Raw genomic sequence first — 15,738 nt, forward strand, 5'->3', positions numbered from 1 at the left:
TTCAGCCCAGCTCAGAAGTAATTATGAAACTCAGATTAAAGCCTATATTTAGACCCACGAACTGAGCCAAACCCCTCCCTGGCTGGCTGGCTGAGTCTCTGCAGGTGCAGCTCTGGTATCAGGAAGAGGAGGAGGAGGAAGATAAGGAGGCTGCTGCCTCCTAGCATTAGGTAGACTCAGCAGGTGTATGACAAGACAAGGCTCTTGGACCCTGATGCAAGGGTGAGAGATGAGAGGGCTGCGCGGTTGGAGGAAAGCAGCCCCCAAACCCATACACCTGGGCACCCTCCATGCTGAAAGCTCAACAAGGCTCACTACAAGTTTCATCTTCCGCCTCCTCCCTCCCCTTCAAAGCTCAGGCCTGGTATTCAGGAGATAATGCCTAATTCCCCTCTGATTCCCTAATTCCCAAAGAAGAAGAACGTCTTCCCTAACTTTGGCCATTCTCTTTCCCCTACAATTCCCCTTCTAAACCCCGGCCAACCAACAAGCCCCTCCCACTTTTAAGCTTCACCCACTTCTCCCCACCCCCTTCCTTCATTGCTTTAAGACCCTCCTCAATTTATCAAGTTCAGATAAGCAACTGTCCCAGCCAGATCCTCTTCCCTTTCCTCAGGGAATTATGCTTCATAGACCCCAGCCTGGAGGTTTCCAGATGTTTTGGACTACAATCAGCCGAGTCCAAAACTTCTGGAAGGCTCTAAGTTGGTGAAGGCTCAGGTAACCATTTCAAAAAGTATTTGTACCCCGTGATAAAGCTAACCACACTTCGTTGGCTATTTGAACCCGTGTGCAACCCGCCCACCTGCAGAACAAATTAAACACAGTTGCTTCATTTGCCCCCTTGGCCTTCTGCATTTTTAGCTCCTCTAAACAGTGTTTTGAAATCTTGGAAAATTACAGGACTTGAGATCCCTGCTCAAAAATAACTTAACGATCTTTTAATCTAAAAATATATTCAAGAACTATTTTTCAAAAACATCCCTCCTGGGAAACGGCGGTCACTGGAAATTTTAGTGGGAATTCTCCCTGCCCTGCCCCCTCCAATATGCAATGTCTGCTTGCCCATTTACACCACTATTTAGGAGAGGGATGCAGCTCAGTGGCAGAACCTCTGCAGAAGATCCTAGGTCCAATCCTTGGTGGTATCTGCACATAGGACTGGGAGACACTCCCTGTCTGAAACCCTGGGGAGCTGCTGCCAGTCAGTGTAGAGAATATTGAGCCACATGGACCAATAGTCTCAGCATAAGGCAGCTTCCTCTTCTTTCTGCCTCACCAAGGAGCTTTCAGGTTCTTTTTCGCTTTCTCTAGCTCATCTATACGTATGGGGCAGGCAGGGCTTATTAACTTCAGGGCCTCAGGCTGCATCAACAGAAGTCTAGGGTCCAGATCAAGGGAAGTCATAGTCACACTCTATTCTGGTTTAGTCAGACCACACCTGGAGTACTGCCAGTGGCGTAGTGTGGGGGATGCAGGGGGGCCGGCCGCACCGGGTGCAACATCTGGGGGGGCGCTCGCACTCGCAGCTCTCTGCCCCTACTAAAATCCACGGGTTAGGGGCGCAAATTACTTGCCTTGCCCCAGGTGCTGACAACCCACGCTACGCCATTGAGTACTGTGTCCAGTTCTGGGCACCACAATTTAAGACGGATATTTACAAGCTGGAGTGTGGGCAGAGGAGGGTGACAAAGATGATCAAGGGTCTGGAAGCCAAGTTGTATGAAGAACGGTTGAGGGAACTGGGTATGTTTAGCCTAGTAAAGAGGAGACTGGGGGGAGATATGTTAGCATCTTCAAATATCTCAACAGCTGTCACATGGAAGATGAGGGATAGGACCCAAACCAGTGGATTTAAGTTACAAGAAAGGAGATTCCAACTAAATATCAGGAATAAATTTCTGATGGTAAGAGCTGCTTGACAGTGGAACAGACTCCCTTGGGAGGTGGTGGACTCTCCTTCACTAGAGGTTTTTAAGCAAAAGTTGGATGGCCGCCTGTCTTGTATGATCTTGTAGAGATTCCTGCATTGCAAAGAGTTGGACTAGATGACCCTTGGGGTCCCTTCCAACTCTACAATTCTTTTGTTAATCAAGATGAGTGTGGCTCTGAGCACATTCAGAGTGCATTCCTGCCCTGCACCCCATACTCCACATTTGGGAGTTGGGCTGTTAGGAGGGAAATGACTCATGCATTGACTTTTAGAAACTAAACTACTTTTTCCTAACCTGGAGCCCTCTAGCTGTTTTGGACTACAACATCTGGTGGGCCCCAGGTTTGGGAAAGCTGGACTGAGTGCTGCATGTAAGCCCTGCCCCTTGCCCATTAGGCTCCTCCTCAATTTCTTCAAGCAGCACCCTGGCTTGCTCCCCCCATCAGTCCTGGTGTCAGCTACCTCCCATACGCACCCAGGAGAGCCTGAAACAGTTCACTTTGGAAAATCCCAAGGAGTTTTTCTGCCTTGTGTCGGAAATTCTGGTCCAGCAACAATGACTCTTCCATGAGGCGCAGGGCCGCCGTCGTGTCTGGAACAGAGGAGAAGAGAAAGAGGGAAGGGGGTTCAACACCAGTCCCATACCCACAAACAAACACACAGAAAAGGGAAGATTTGGTTTCCCCCCTCACTTGGAGAGGTGGTAGTAATGAGGCAATGGGACAGGGGCCTTGGGGTTAACCCCCACTCTAGAAAGGAAAGATGCCATTTTTTTCAACCCCGGCCTTAGTTTGCTCAACTGTAAAATGGACATCCGTGTTATGGCCTGTCTCAAGTAGGCATTTAGGTAGGTAGGTAGATAATTGTGCATAATTTTATTTTATTTATTTAACAGAATTTGTTTGTCAATTAATTGTAAAAACCTCTAAGTAGTTTATATAAAATATAGATTGAAATTATTGATAAAAACTAGTTGACCTCCCCCCCCCCCGAAAAAAAAAGAGTGATAAAATCACCAGTTAACAATATACAACATAGAAGAAACTTACATCTTAAAATATTAATTTGACCAGTCTGGATTGGCTTGCCTATGCAAAAGTGTTTTTAGCAGGCACCAAACACATTACGGTGAAGGTGCCTGCCTAGAAAGAACATAAGAAGAGTCCTGCTGGATCAGGCCAGTGGTTCATCTAGTCTAGCATCCTGTCCTCACGGGGGCCGCACAGGTGCCTCTGGGAAGCCTGCAAACAGAACCCAAGTGCAGCAGCAATGCTCTCCCCACCTGCAGTTCCCACCAACTGGTGTTCTGACAATGGAGGGAGACTGCAGACATCATGACTAATAGCCGTTGATAGCCTTCTCCATGAATTTGTCTAAACTTCTTTTAAAACTATCCAAGTTCGTGGCCATCACTGCCTCCTGTGAGAGTAAGTCCCATAGTTTCAACTATAGTTTCTTCTATGTGAAGAAGTACTTTTTTAATCTCTCCTGAATCTCCCAACATTCAGCTTCACTGGATGTTCATGAGTTCTAGGAGTTATGATCGAGGGATGTCATTTCGCCATGCCATTCTCTACCCACTTTCTTCACATAGGACCCACGTACCTACGGGACCGCCTCTCCTGGTATGTCCCACGGAGGACCTTACAGTCTTCAAATAAAAACATCTTGGAGGTCCCAGGCCACAGGAGGTTAGGCTGGCCTAAACCAGAGCCAGGGCTTTTTCAGCTGTGGCCCCGATCTGGTGGAACGCTCTGTCACAAGAGACTAGGGTCTGTGGGACTTGACATCTTTCCGCAGGGCCTGCAAGACAGAGCTGTTCCGCCAGGCCTTTGGCCAAGGCACAGTCTGACCCCCTCCTCTGGTAATATTCACAGAACTCTAGCCCAATGGTTGCCATTAATTTAATTTGATTTTGAATTGATTTTAAAATGAATTTACTTTTATTGTTGTTAGCCGCTCTGAGCCTGGCTTCGGCTGGGGAGGGCGGGATATAAATTTTAAAAATTATTATTATTAATATATTTTGTTGTTTAGTCATTTAGTCGTGTCCAACTCTTTGTGGCCCCATGGACCAGAGCATGCCAGGAACTCCTGTCTTCCACTGCCTCCCACAGTTTGGTCAAACTCATGCTGGTAGCTTTGAGAACACTATCCAACCATCTCCTCCTCCGTTGTCTCCTTCTCCTTGCGCCCTCCATCTTTCCCAACATCAGGGTCTTTTCCAGGGAGTCTTCTCTTCTCATGAGGAGGCCAAAGTCTTGGAGCCTCAGCTTCAGGATCTGTCCTTCCAGTGAGCACTCAGGGCTGATTTCCTTCAGAATGGAGAGGTTTGATCTTCTTGCAGTCCGTGGGACTCTCAAGAGAATTGATGCTTTTGAATTATTATTATAGCACATAGTTAAACTATGGAACTCGCAGGAGACTGTGAAGGCCACCAACTTGGAATGTTTTAATAGAAGATTGGACAAATTCATGGAGGCTACTAATGGCTACTAATCCATGTTGGCTATGCTCTGTCTCCATGATACTTCTGATACCAGTTTCTGGAAGCCACAGGAGAGGCAGTGCTCAGGTCCTGCTTGTGGGTTTCCCACGTGGAACTGGTTGGCCACTGTGGGAACAGGATGCTGTACTAGAAGGGCGACTGACCTGATTGCATCAGGCTCTTCTAATGCCCTTAAGCCATGCTTTCTCTGCTTCAGCAAGGCTTGTTCTTCTATATGCTTGCTTATTTTTCCTTCCATCATATTTTCTACCAGTTTTATTGGGAAAGAGACATTAAGCTAAATGGCTTATGATTTTGAGGAATCCCTTAGATTCCTTTTTTAAAAATCGGTGTTACATTGGCTATGGAAGCAGATCTGGGAGACAAGCTCTATATTTTTGTTAGATCAACAATTTGAGTTCTTTCAGAATTCTTGGGTGGATGGATGTCAACCAGATTTGACTATTTGTCAGCTGTTAATTTGTCTATTAGGCCCAGAACTTCATCTCTCATCACTACTGTATTACCTTCCTCAGTTCCTCAGTCTCCCTTCCTGAAAAAACTAGTTCAGGCGTCAAGATATGCCCTATATCGTCCTCTGCGAAGATATGCAGCTTCTCCACAATCTCCTTATCCTCCTTTAGGACATCTTTGACTACCTTGTCATCCAATGGTCTAAACTTTCCCCCCTCCTACTGCTAATGTATTTAAGCAACTTCTTGTTTGTCTTAATAGTTTTAACAATGTGCTCATCATAATCTTTTTTTTTTAGCAGCCCTTACCGTCTGCTTGCACTTTTTTTTTTGCCAAAGCTTGTGTTCCTTTTTGTTTTATTAATTTTGAAGACTTCATTTTTTTCTGAAGGAAGCCTTCTTATCTCTAATAGCTTCTTTGATTCTGCTTGTTAACCACATTGGCGACCTCTTAGCCGTCATGGTACCTTTCCTGACCTGCAGTATACAACTCCACTTGAGCTTTAACACTGTTTTTAAACAATTCCCCAGCATTCTGGAGTGATTTTAACCTCTTAATAATATGTTCTTATGATGTTCTTATGAATTTTCAACACATATCAATGGGCAAGGAGATCCAGAGTGTAGACGCTGCCATGGTGAAAGATAGCTTCATTTTTAAATTATAAACTGCCTTGAATATTTTATAGAAAGCTGGGGTTTAAATGTTGGAAAATAACAAAATAAATGGTGCTGAGCCAGCTGCCTATGGAGAGCAGCGTACATAAAGAATCATCTGTTAATTGTTTCAGAAACATTTGTCTGAAGACATGTCCTTTTACTAGCTTTTCCCTGACCCACAAGATTGCACTCTCTTTATTACTGAATTTCTGTTTATGTTAATGCAGTTTTATTGGTTTTGTGTTGCATTTTGTCTATCGCTGGGTATAGCTGGGGAGGCTACTGCACCTGAATGCTTCAAAGGGACTGGAGCCTTACTTTAAAAAAAAATCAAATATATGAAAAATTCAGAGGGAGATGCCCCATAGAGACTGTCCCATTCGTTGTGCATTGGAAATGTTGTGGGAACAAAATGACAAAATTGACAAAATGGTAGGAAGGATTCGAAACCTGCGGGACCAGAGATTTACAGAAGCTTGGAAGAAGTATATGAATTATTTGAAGAGCGACTGTAGTCAACAAATTACGCTAGTAGGACTACAAGAAGTTTTATAAGGAGAAATATACGAAGTGTTACAAAGTATAAAAAGTGATATTGGTTATGAGTTTGAAATGTAATAGGGAAGATAAGAAATGCATACTAAGAGATTAGATTGGAAAATTTTCAGACAGGATTGATGGAAGTAAAAAAAAATTGAGTAAGATGTAAAAGTATGTTTAATTACTGTTGAAAGCAATATGTTAAAAAACTAATTATAAATGTATATATATAAAAAAGGAAATGTTGTGGGTACGTTATCTTAAATTAGAACGATGATAGTCCATAAGAAGTGTGAGGTAACATAATCTTACAGTCTTCACCCACACACAATTTATGGCGTGTGGAGAACGAGCAAAAAGGGGATGGAGGTGACCTCTCTCTCTTCAGTCTAAGACATGGAGGGCGGGGAGAAGGGACCTTGTGCATTCAAGTGAATGTATGAAGATACATGAACCACAAAATGGTGTCCCTTCCCCGCCAGGGGAGTGAAGATCAACACAAGGAACAATGGGGGAATAAAGATCTACACCGGGAACTGCTGTCTCAGTGGATCCTGCCCCCTGAGGCAGTCACCCCACCTTGCCTCATGGGTGGCAAAAGGGTGCTTTAATTCAAATTACCCATCCTATTTTGCTTGATGAATAGTTCTCTCAACTCCCCATGGCTCCTTTTTGCCTCATGGGGCTGCCCGCTCTGGGCTTATAGAACATCTCGAGCCATCTCACTATTGGAATTCCACTGCTACTATGTAAGATGCACTTATTTCTGAGTGACAATCAATCAATCAATCAATCAATCAATCAATCAATACAAACTATCTCTGACTGTCTTTGCCACAGCCCAGATAGCCTGGCCAAACATGAGGCAGTTTGAGCAAGAAATCTTCATTTTTGCCATCAAATCTTGTCTCAGGTATACCAACCAATGGTCTCAGGTGTATCAAGAAATATATAAAATAATGAAATCCCCTGTTTAAGCCTCCCCACAACTGTCATGGCTGACTGTGCAGGCTGATAACATGAAAGCGTGTTGCTCTAAAGGACGTTTGACATGGATTTTGCTGCAGCTAGGGTTTCAATAGCCCAGCCATAGAAAGCCTTGGGGGGAAAAATACATTTAATTTATTTATTTTATGAAATTTACACAGTGCTTGACTGGAAGGAAAAGCAAAACGCCTCAAAGCAGATTACATTTGTCTTTTTTCGGGGGGGGGGGTGTAGAAATATACAATTTATGTGTTGTCTCTAGAGGGATGGAGGACCCAGAACAATTTTAAGTCATCTGGTGATATTTTATTTCCTGTGCTTCTGACTTAAGAGGCTTGACATTCACCATCCACTCCAGCTCGGGAAATATGGATGTCTTGGTTTATATAGGTGTGTTGCCATGCCTTTCTCTCACAATTTATTGTTTGCGTGTGGTATGAGGTAAGACACTTTTTGGGTTTTTGGCAATGCTCATTATGTAACAATAAAAAATAAAAGCATAAATAAAAGCTGGATATAACAGGGTCTTACATGATGCTTTTAATAAATGTCTGGATACTTAGCATTTTATAACAAGTGCTTAAACTTCTATTCCTATCCTGCCTATTCTACCCCCTTCTCCTTTTCCCGCCAAAACCCAACTGCCGTTAACTGTCACACACACCTGTTCCAACTGTCACCCTTCACCCTCAGCCAATCAGCACACAGCACATTCCAACATTCCATCCCTCTCACATTCATCTTCTATCTCAGTGTTTCCCAACCTTGGGTCTCCAGCTGTATTTGAACTACAATTCCCATCATCCCTAACCACTCCCCTTGCTAGCTAGGGATGATGGGAGTTGTAGTCCAAAATCAGCTGGAGGGCCAAGGTTGGGAAAGACTGTTCTGTCTAGTCTATCTAATATTGTTGTAAACAAAAATTGCCCTTTTTCCCTTATGGGGTATCCAAGAGCCCATATAGAGTCCTTACATAGGTTCCCTATTGGTAGGAGAGAATAACAGAGGCCAACCAGAGAATATTGAGAAGCAAAAAAGCTAGTAAGCTTGATCTTTATTGATCTGTTGCAACAGGGTGCTCCCCTCACCCACAGGAGAGAAGAGAATCCCAGAAAAATGGCGTGCAAGGCCTTATAAAGACTTTTGAAATTGCCACCCTGTAGATCAAGACCACCCCCAGAAACATCATACATACATCACAGAAGGGGTGTAAGCTAAGACAACCCCCCAGATACATCACACCTACATCACAAAAAAGGTGGTCTAAACAGAAATTTGAATGTTTTTTCTCCTGTCTTTGTTTATCTCCTTTCTGGCAGGTTACTTGATCGGATTGCCTGGGGAGCCTGGCCAGTCTTTTGTAGTGATAAATACTTAGTTCCTGGGCCAGGTCACAGGCTCACACCCTATTCATATCTTAAATGTGCCCTTAAGAGAGGATTTGTGAGGAAAGAGACAATGGAGAGGCTTTCCCACTTTGACCTTGCAGCGAAAACATTTGCTCAGTTTAGGAATCAAAATGGCTTCAGATTGGCCTTCCTGTGCTGATCTATGTATGTGCAGTTATGAATATTACCATATATCTAAGACCTCAAAATTCCTATCACAATATATATTTTGGAAAGTGGTTTCGGCACCGGCCACCATTTTGATTCAGCACACCGACTTTTGACCTGACTTTGCCCTCCTTTTTGGGGGTGTAGGTCCGGCTGCCTCTCGAGATTGCCATTGCCAAACTTGCCACGAGGTTTCCTGACGTGGGCTTGGCGGACGCTGTAGACGCTTTGATGCGGGTGCCATTTTGAATCAAGATGGCTGACCAAACGAACCCTAGTTAAGCACCCCCCAATAAAAAGAATGATGCAGGTCTGGGTCAGGTTGAAGCCCTAGCTTGGTGGGGGGGGTGTCTCCTTTGTAGGCTCAGACACCCCTCCTCACCAAATTCAGCATGAGGGTTCCTGTCGTCTGAAGGCTGGGAGCCATTTTGAATCAAGAGGGCAGAGCAAAATAAGACTTTGGCATTCCCAGTTCCTGAGACCCTGTGAAGTCGCTGAGAGAAAGAACTCTTTCATTTAGCCTATAAGCTCATTTATTTTCTTTTGTTTTAAGTAACGGAAAGGGTTGTAGCCTAGTGAGAGCACGCCTGTGTTTTGCATGCAGAATGTTCTCAATAGCATCTTCAGATAGGGTTGGGGAAAATGCCCCGGAGAGGCAGTGCTGCCAGTCAGTGTTGACAATACTGACCCCAATGACCTGACTCGGTATAAGGCAACTCCCTGTGTTCCCAAGCTTTTATGTTACACAGAACTCTAGGGTTGCCATACGTCCAACATAGCCAGGATTTGACCGTCACAAACAGTGTCTGGGCAGAATTCGCTTTTTAAAAATGCCCGGGAAAATCCGGACATATGGCAACCCAAGTCGGAAGTGCAGATTTTAGCTACCGGTAACAATATGGACCCCTTCATGGATCACTGCCTTGCCATGGCGAAGGGCCTTGAATAACTCGGAGAAGCTATGAGCTATGCTGTGCAGGGCCACCCAAGATGGACAGGTCATAGTGGAGAGTTTTGACCAAACGTGATCCACCTGGAGCAGGAACCGGCAAGCCACTCCAGTATCCCTGCCAAGAAAACTCCATGGACAAAGACAAACGATCACTGCAGATGGTGACAGCAGTCACGAAATTAAAAGACGCCTGCTCCTTGGGAGAAAGGCGATGGCAAACCTAGACAGCATCTTAAAAAGCAGAGACATCACCTTGCCAACAAAGGTCCGTCTAGTTAAAGCTCTGGTTTCCCCAGTAGTGATGTATGGAAGTGAGAGCTGGACCATCAAGAAGGCTGATCGCCAAAGAATTGATGCTTTTGAATTCTGGTGCTGGAGGAGACTCTTGAGAGTGCCATGGACTGCAAGAAGATCCAACCTCTCCATTCGGAAGGAAATCAGCCCTGAGTGCTCACTGGAAGGACAGATCCTGAAGCTGAGGCTCCAAGACTTTGGCCACCTCAGGAGAAGAGAAGACTCCCTGGAAAAGACCCTGATGTTGGGAAAGATGGAGGGCGCAAGGAGAAGGGGATGACGGAGGACGAGATGGTGGACAGTGTTCTCGAAGCTACCAGCATGAGTCTGACCAAACTGGGGGAGGCAGTGGAAGACAGGAGTGCCTGGCGTGCTCTGGTCCAGGGGGTCACGAAGAGTCGGACACGACTAAACAACAACAAAACAATATGGACTCTAACACTATAGCAATCCAAAGAGGCACAAACAGAGAAACCTGCTGCCTCCCTTCCTATGCATTGTGGCCCTGTGGCCCTAGGACCTCTAGCAATCCAACTCTGGGCAGCCCCTAATATCAAGGGAGTGCAAATAAAAGGTAAAACATATAAACTAGCACTCTTTGCAGGCCTAATGGTCACGACAACATACCCTATTAATACAGCAATCACCTAGCCAAAGAACTCAACACTTTTGCCGTGGTGTCAGGCCAACAAGTGAAGTTTGCTAAATCTGAGGCAATGTGTTTCAACACTCTCTCATATCCCAAATTATATAAAATAAAGATAAAACTCTGTTGTACCAAATTCAGATACCTAGGGGTTCAAATATCCAGAAACCTCAACAAATTAGACCTCCATAATTAAAAATCCCCGTGGTGACAAATTAACAAAGACCTGAGATGATGGAACAATACTAACTTCACTTTCTCAGATAAAATAGCCACGATCAAAACGATCACCCTTCCAAAATTAACCTACCCGTTCTCAACCCTTTCATTCCACCATCTACCAAACCATCTTAATATGTGGCCGAACAAATTACAACCACTCATTTTATCGTACAAAACTTAAAGAACAGGTCTCAGGTCTCTTCTCAACCTCAGACTAAGGATGGGGAATTCACAATATAGAATACTACTACCTTGGCAACCAAACACGCATCATAACATACATTCTAGGAGACAGTTGGATCAGTTGGAGTTAGATACAATTGAAAACACCCCTGCTGCATATCCCTTCCTCCAAAACAAGCTGGGAAAAACCTCCCCACAACACTAAATAGGTTTACACTATCCATTTTTGAGGCATGGAAAGAAAAAGTAGGCATATTGTCCCCAACCCCACTAATTTCCTTGGTTTATCACCCGTTATTCCATCACATCACACAGCACAAAGGCTATATCACCTAGCAGACATTTACAAGAATAATTGAAGGAGGAGAGGACAGTTTAGGATGTAGCCTTTTTAGCCTTGGGTGAGAGGAGCTTTGCACCTGGGACGGGGAAAATGGGAGTCAACAGACACTCAAGGAATAGTTTCAGAGAAAAAGCTTTATTTCTACCATCCGGGTGGTAGAAGGAGCAAGTGTGATAGATTCACAAAACAAGCACGAGGTCACAGCCATTTGCACAGAGCATAAATACAAGATGGGTGACACCTGGCTTGAGAGCAGTACATGTGAAAAGGATCTAGGAGTCTTGGTTGACCACAAACTTGACATGAGCCAACAGTGTGACGCGGCAGCTAAAAAAGCCAATGCAATTCTGGGCTGCATCAATAGGAGTATAGCATCTAGATCAAGGGAAGTAATCGTGCCACTGTATTCTGCTCTGGTCAGACCTCACCTGGAGTACTGTGTCCAGTTCTGGGCACCACAGTTCAAGAAGGACACTGACAAACTGGAACGTGTCCAGAGGAGGGCAACCCAAATGGTCAAAGGCCCGGAAACGATGCCTTATGAGGAACGACTAAGGGAGCTGGGCATGTTTAGCCTGGAGAAGAGGAGGTTAAGGGGTGATATGATAAAGGTAAAGGTAAAGGTACCCCTGCCCATACGGGCCAGTCTTGACAGACTCTGGGGTTGTGCGGCCATCTCACTTAAGAGGCCAGGGTCCAGCGCTGTCCGGAGACACTTCCGGGTCACGTGGCCAGCGTGACAAAGCTGCATCTGGTAAGCCAGAGCCGCACACGGAAACGCCGTTTACCTTCCCGCTGGTAAGCGGTCCCTATTTATCTACTTGCACCCGGAGTAGGTTGGCAGGCGCTGGGACCTGAGCAGCGGGAGCGCACCCCGCCGCAGGGATTCGAACCACCGACCTTTCGATCGGCAAGTCCTAGGCGCTGAGGCTTTAACCCACAGCGCCACCTGCGTCCCATGTTCAAATCTATAAAAGGATGTCACATAGAGGAGGGAGGGAGAAAGGTTGTTTTCTGCTGCTCCAGAGAAGCGGACACGGAGCAATGGATCCAAACTACAAGAAAGAAGATTCCACCTAAACCTTAGGAAGAACTTCCTGACAGTAAGAGCTGTTCGACAGTGGGATTTGCTGCCAAGGAGTGTGGTGGAGTCTCCTTCTTTGGAGGTCTTTAAGCAGAGACTTGACAACCATATGTCAGGAGTGCTCTGATGGGGTTTCCTGCTTGGCAGGGGGTTGGACTCGATGGCCCTGGTGGTCTCTTCCAACTCTATGATTCTGTGATATTCCCCTTCAGTTCCCTTACCTTTAGCTCCTCCTCAAGAGTCCTGCCCCAAGTTGAGTTTCCTGAGCATGAACAGAAAGCTCCTGTCTTGGGACTCTTTTGGACTCTTGGCGCCCTTCCCAGGAGAGGGGGTGAGAAGCCAAGGGGGTCGAGGAGTCTCACGGTTCAGTGTGTTCAAGATGTCTTACAACCAAATGAGATAAGAGTCAGTTCTCAGGCTTGCTCTGACAGAGTCTATTCATTAGCTCTCTCGTACTGATAAAAGTAACATTTTGCCTTTGCAACAGCATCTTGTGAAAAAGCAGAGGAAAATTTTGGCTGTGGATTTTTAGAAGAGAGAAAAGTAATTTTGCAGTTTTGAGGCCTGGGGGGTGACTTACACAGGTTTTAGGGTATCCTTGAAGGAGGAGAGGACAGGTTAGCCGCCTGAAGCCTGGAGAGGTAGAGGGGTCGGTGCACACTGATCCTTCTTGCTCTCCAGGCTTCGCTTCGCTGGAGAGGTGCTGCACAGTTTTCCCTCTCTGCGCAGCGCCCCTTCAGCCAAGCGGGAGGAGAAATGGAAGGGGCTCCGTTTCTCCTGCCGCTTCACTGAAGGGACGCTGAGCAGAGAGGGGGAGAATGTTTTTTTTCCCTGTTCTCCCCCTCCTATGGTCGGGTGCGTCCTATAGAGCGAAAAATACGGTAATTTCCTTAAGAATAGCTCTAAAATGTATTTTCCCCCCAGAGATTTTGCAAAAAAAAGTTCAACGACTTTGGTCAAAACTGGAAAAAAAAGGTCAACAAAAAGGATTTTCACTTTTTAAAATGTGGCAACCCTACAGAACTCTGAGGAGCGAAGGAAATGCTCTGCACCATTTTCTGTAACCTTTCTTATAACATCTTGTTCACCAACTTTTGAGCTAAGAGTTTTTTAGAGTTTGTTCTGGTAACAATGCTACAAACTAAGTTGTTACCTGCATGAGGAACAACCCACCAGCTACGTGGGTCCTTCCTCCAATGTTTTTAATATTGCTTTTTATCTTAAAAAATGTGTTGTTATTTCGTTGCTTGTCACTAGGGCTCCTTGGAGAGGAAAAGCAGGAGAGAAATAGATCAAACAACACAATTGCTCTCCTCACCTTAAGCAACAGGTCACACTAATGGTAGGACCAGCCTTCTCCACTATCTGAGGATGTTTAAACTACAATTCCCATCAGCCCCAGCCAGCATGGGAGCTGTAGTCCAAAACATCTGGAGGGGACCAGCTTGGGGTATAAAGTCTGGTAAGACACATGACACATTATTTGCATATATGCCACTGCTAGTTAAGTGCAAAATCACACAACATTTTCACCAGTCTTCATTACAGGCAGAACATTTCGTATCATCAAGCACAGATGTTTTTAAATGGAACCAGTTTGCGTACATTCAGATGTTGCTTTCTGAGAGTCACCCCAGGCACAATCCACGAGGGAGAGCAGCGACTCAATCAGTCCTGCAAGGATTTCACCCAGTCCTTTTTTTCTAATAAAAAAACTTTAGGAGCACTCTCATTTTGACTCAGGAAAATCACCAAATCGGGGAAAATAAATACAGTAAATGGACAAAAGTACAAAATGTTTAGGGGTATGCATATCCCTGCTTCCCCCCAGAAAAAAGCAGTGATTTCACCTGCCCCCAGATCAGCTGTCTGAGCAAAGGTATCTGTTGTTGTGGCAGCCCTGCCCTCATGCCCCCCCAATATATCAGCACCCGCTGTTTTCCCAAATCTCACTAGGGGTGGGGTGCAAAGGAATTATTTAAGGGAGGATTTGCTCTTCAAGATGCCCAGAATCTGCATAGCCAGAACTATATGACCCCATTATAAGAACCAGGACTGCTACCTGAGCTTGCTTTTCCCCTCCTCCCTCCCCAACTTTTTTGCCTTGTGTGTTGTGTCTTGCAGTTTACAAGCTTGCAGGCAGGAAGCGCCTTTCTTCTGGTTCTGTACACTACTGTAGGAACCTTTTGGCGGAAGGTTTATAAATGCTCTACAAAAATATGGACGTCTCAATTTCTCCCGGCTTACCAAGGTCAGGGATGCACCATGCACCTGGCAATAGCCGCAAAGACACTGCAGCACGTGGACTTGTTCTTGTTCATCCCGAGGCCCCTAAAGCTGTATCCAGTGTTGGAGACAGAGCACTGGGGGGACAAGGCTCCTTTAGCCTACTCCAGAGCAGTGGCCGTTCTTAAAATTATAAATATGCGCCCTCTACTCTAGTGCATTTAGGCCTGTCCAAGTTATTAATTGGCTAGGGATGTAAGGAGGTGACTAGCAGTGACTCTCCATAGTTTCAGACATGGAATTTTTCCCTGCCCTACCTGGAGGTGTTGCTGGGGGTTGAATCTGGGATCTTCTGTTCTGCATGCCAAGTTTTGAGTTAGCCCAGAGTCCTGGGACAAGTTTCTATTGTCATGGTTCAGCCTCAGGACATGCAAAATAACCAAGAGCATTTCTGCACATGTGCAGTTTGTATTCCTTTGGTCTTGGTTAAGGGAAGCCTTGCTCCCCTCCGCAAGAAGGTATGCAAGCCTCCCCATTTAAAATAAATAGATTAGGGATAGGAAATATGCATTTATTCATGCATATTCTGGAAATGTATTGCATCAGCCTGGAAGGAGGGCCCTACAATTCTATGAAATGTGGCTGCATTGCTTTGTTGCACAATGCGTAACACAGAGACACTTCACCTGTTCTGTTCACACAGTGTTCCCAAGTCAATTGGATCAGAGTCTCACTTCTGTCTGATCCTTGTTGGATCAGTCCAATAGATCCTGTTCCACCATCCTGTTCTCACAGCAGCCAACCAGATGCCTGGAGGGAAACCCGCAAGCGGGATCCAAGCACAAGAGCTCTCTTCCCTCCTGAGGCTTCTTCCAGCAACTGCTATTCAGAAGCCCCAGAAAATAAATTGACAATGTGGCTGGTGTAAGAATGCCTCTGTTCCTCATTCCATGTACAGTCTTGCACGGTGCACAACAGCACCTCAGCGCTATCCAAATTATGGATCCCTGCAACATAAACATACTCAAAACAAGTGCTCAGACACCCCAATGCACATGCACACACAGGGAAACCTAAGAAGCTGCTCTATACAGACTATTGGCCTATCTAACTCAGTATTCATCTTAAAAAGCAGAGACATCACCTGGCCA

General features: G+C 45.3%; 1 protein-coding gene and 2 long non-coding RNA genes across 4 annotated transcripts in view; 2 read left to right on the forward strand and 1 right to left on the reverse strand.

Moving 5' to 3' along the window:
- Positions 1 to 2,525, reverse strand: part of DLG4 (discs large MAGUK scaffold protein 4) — a 127,934-nt gene extending 125,409 nt beyond the window's left edge. For both annotated transcript variants that reach the window (XM_081886757.1, XM_081886755.1), the window contains exon 1: positions 2,409 to 2,525. In XM_081886757.1, coding sequence (XP_081742883.1) covers positions 2,409 to 2,502 — 94 coding nt within the window. In that variant the 5' untranslated portion in view covers positions 2,503 to 2,525. The remainder of the gene's footprint in view (positions 1 to 2,408) is intronic.
- LOC309355948 overlaps positions 1 to 15,738 on the forward strand; it is an 80,680-nt gene that overhangs the window by 3,168 nt on the left and 61,774 nt on the right. The window lies entirely within an intron of this gene.
- LOC309355934 lies at positions 6,424 to 8,766 on the forward strand. The gene is made up of 2 exons (XR_014162645.1): positions 6,424 to 7,833; positions 7,978 to 8,766. It is a non-coding gene; the product is annotated as an uncharacterized lncRNA (long non-coding RNA).

The sequence above is a fragment of the Podarcis melisellensis genome, assembly GCF_964234715.1.
Source record: "Podarcis melisellensis genome assembly, chromosome: 13".
Taxonomy (NCBI): domain Eukaryota; kingdom Metazoa; phylum Chordata; class Lepidosauria; order Squamata; family Lacertidae; genus Podarcis; species Podarcis melisellensis.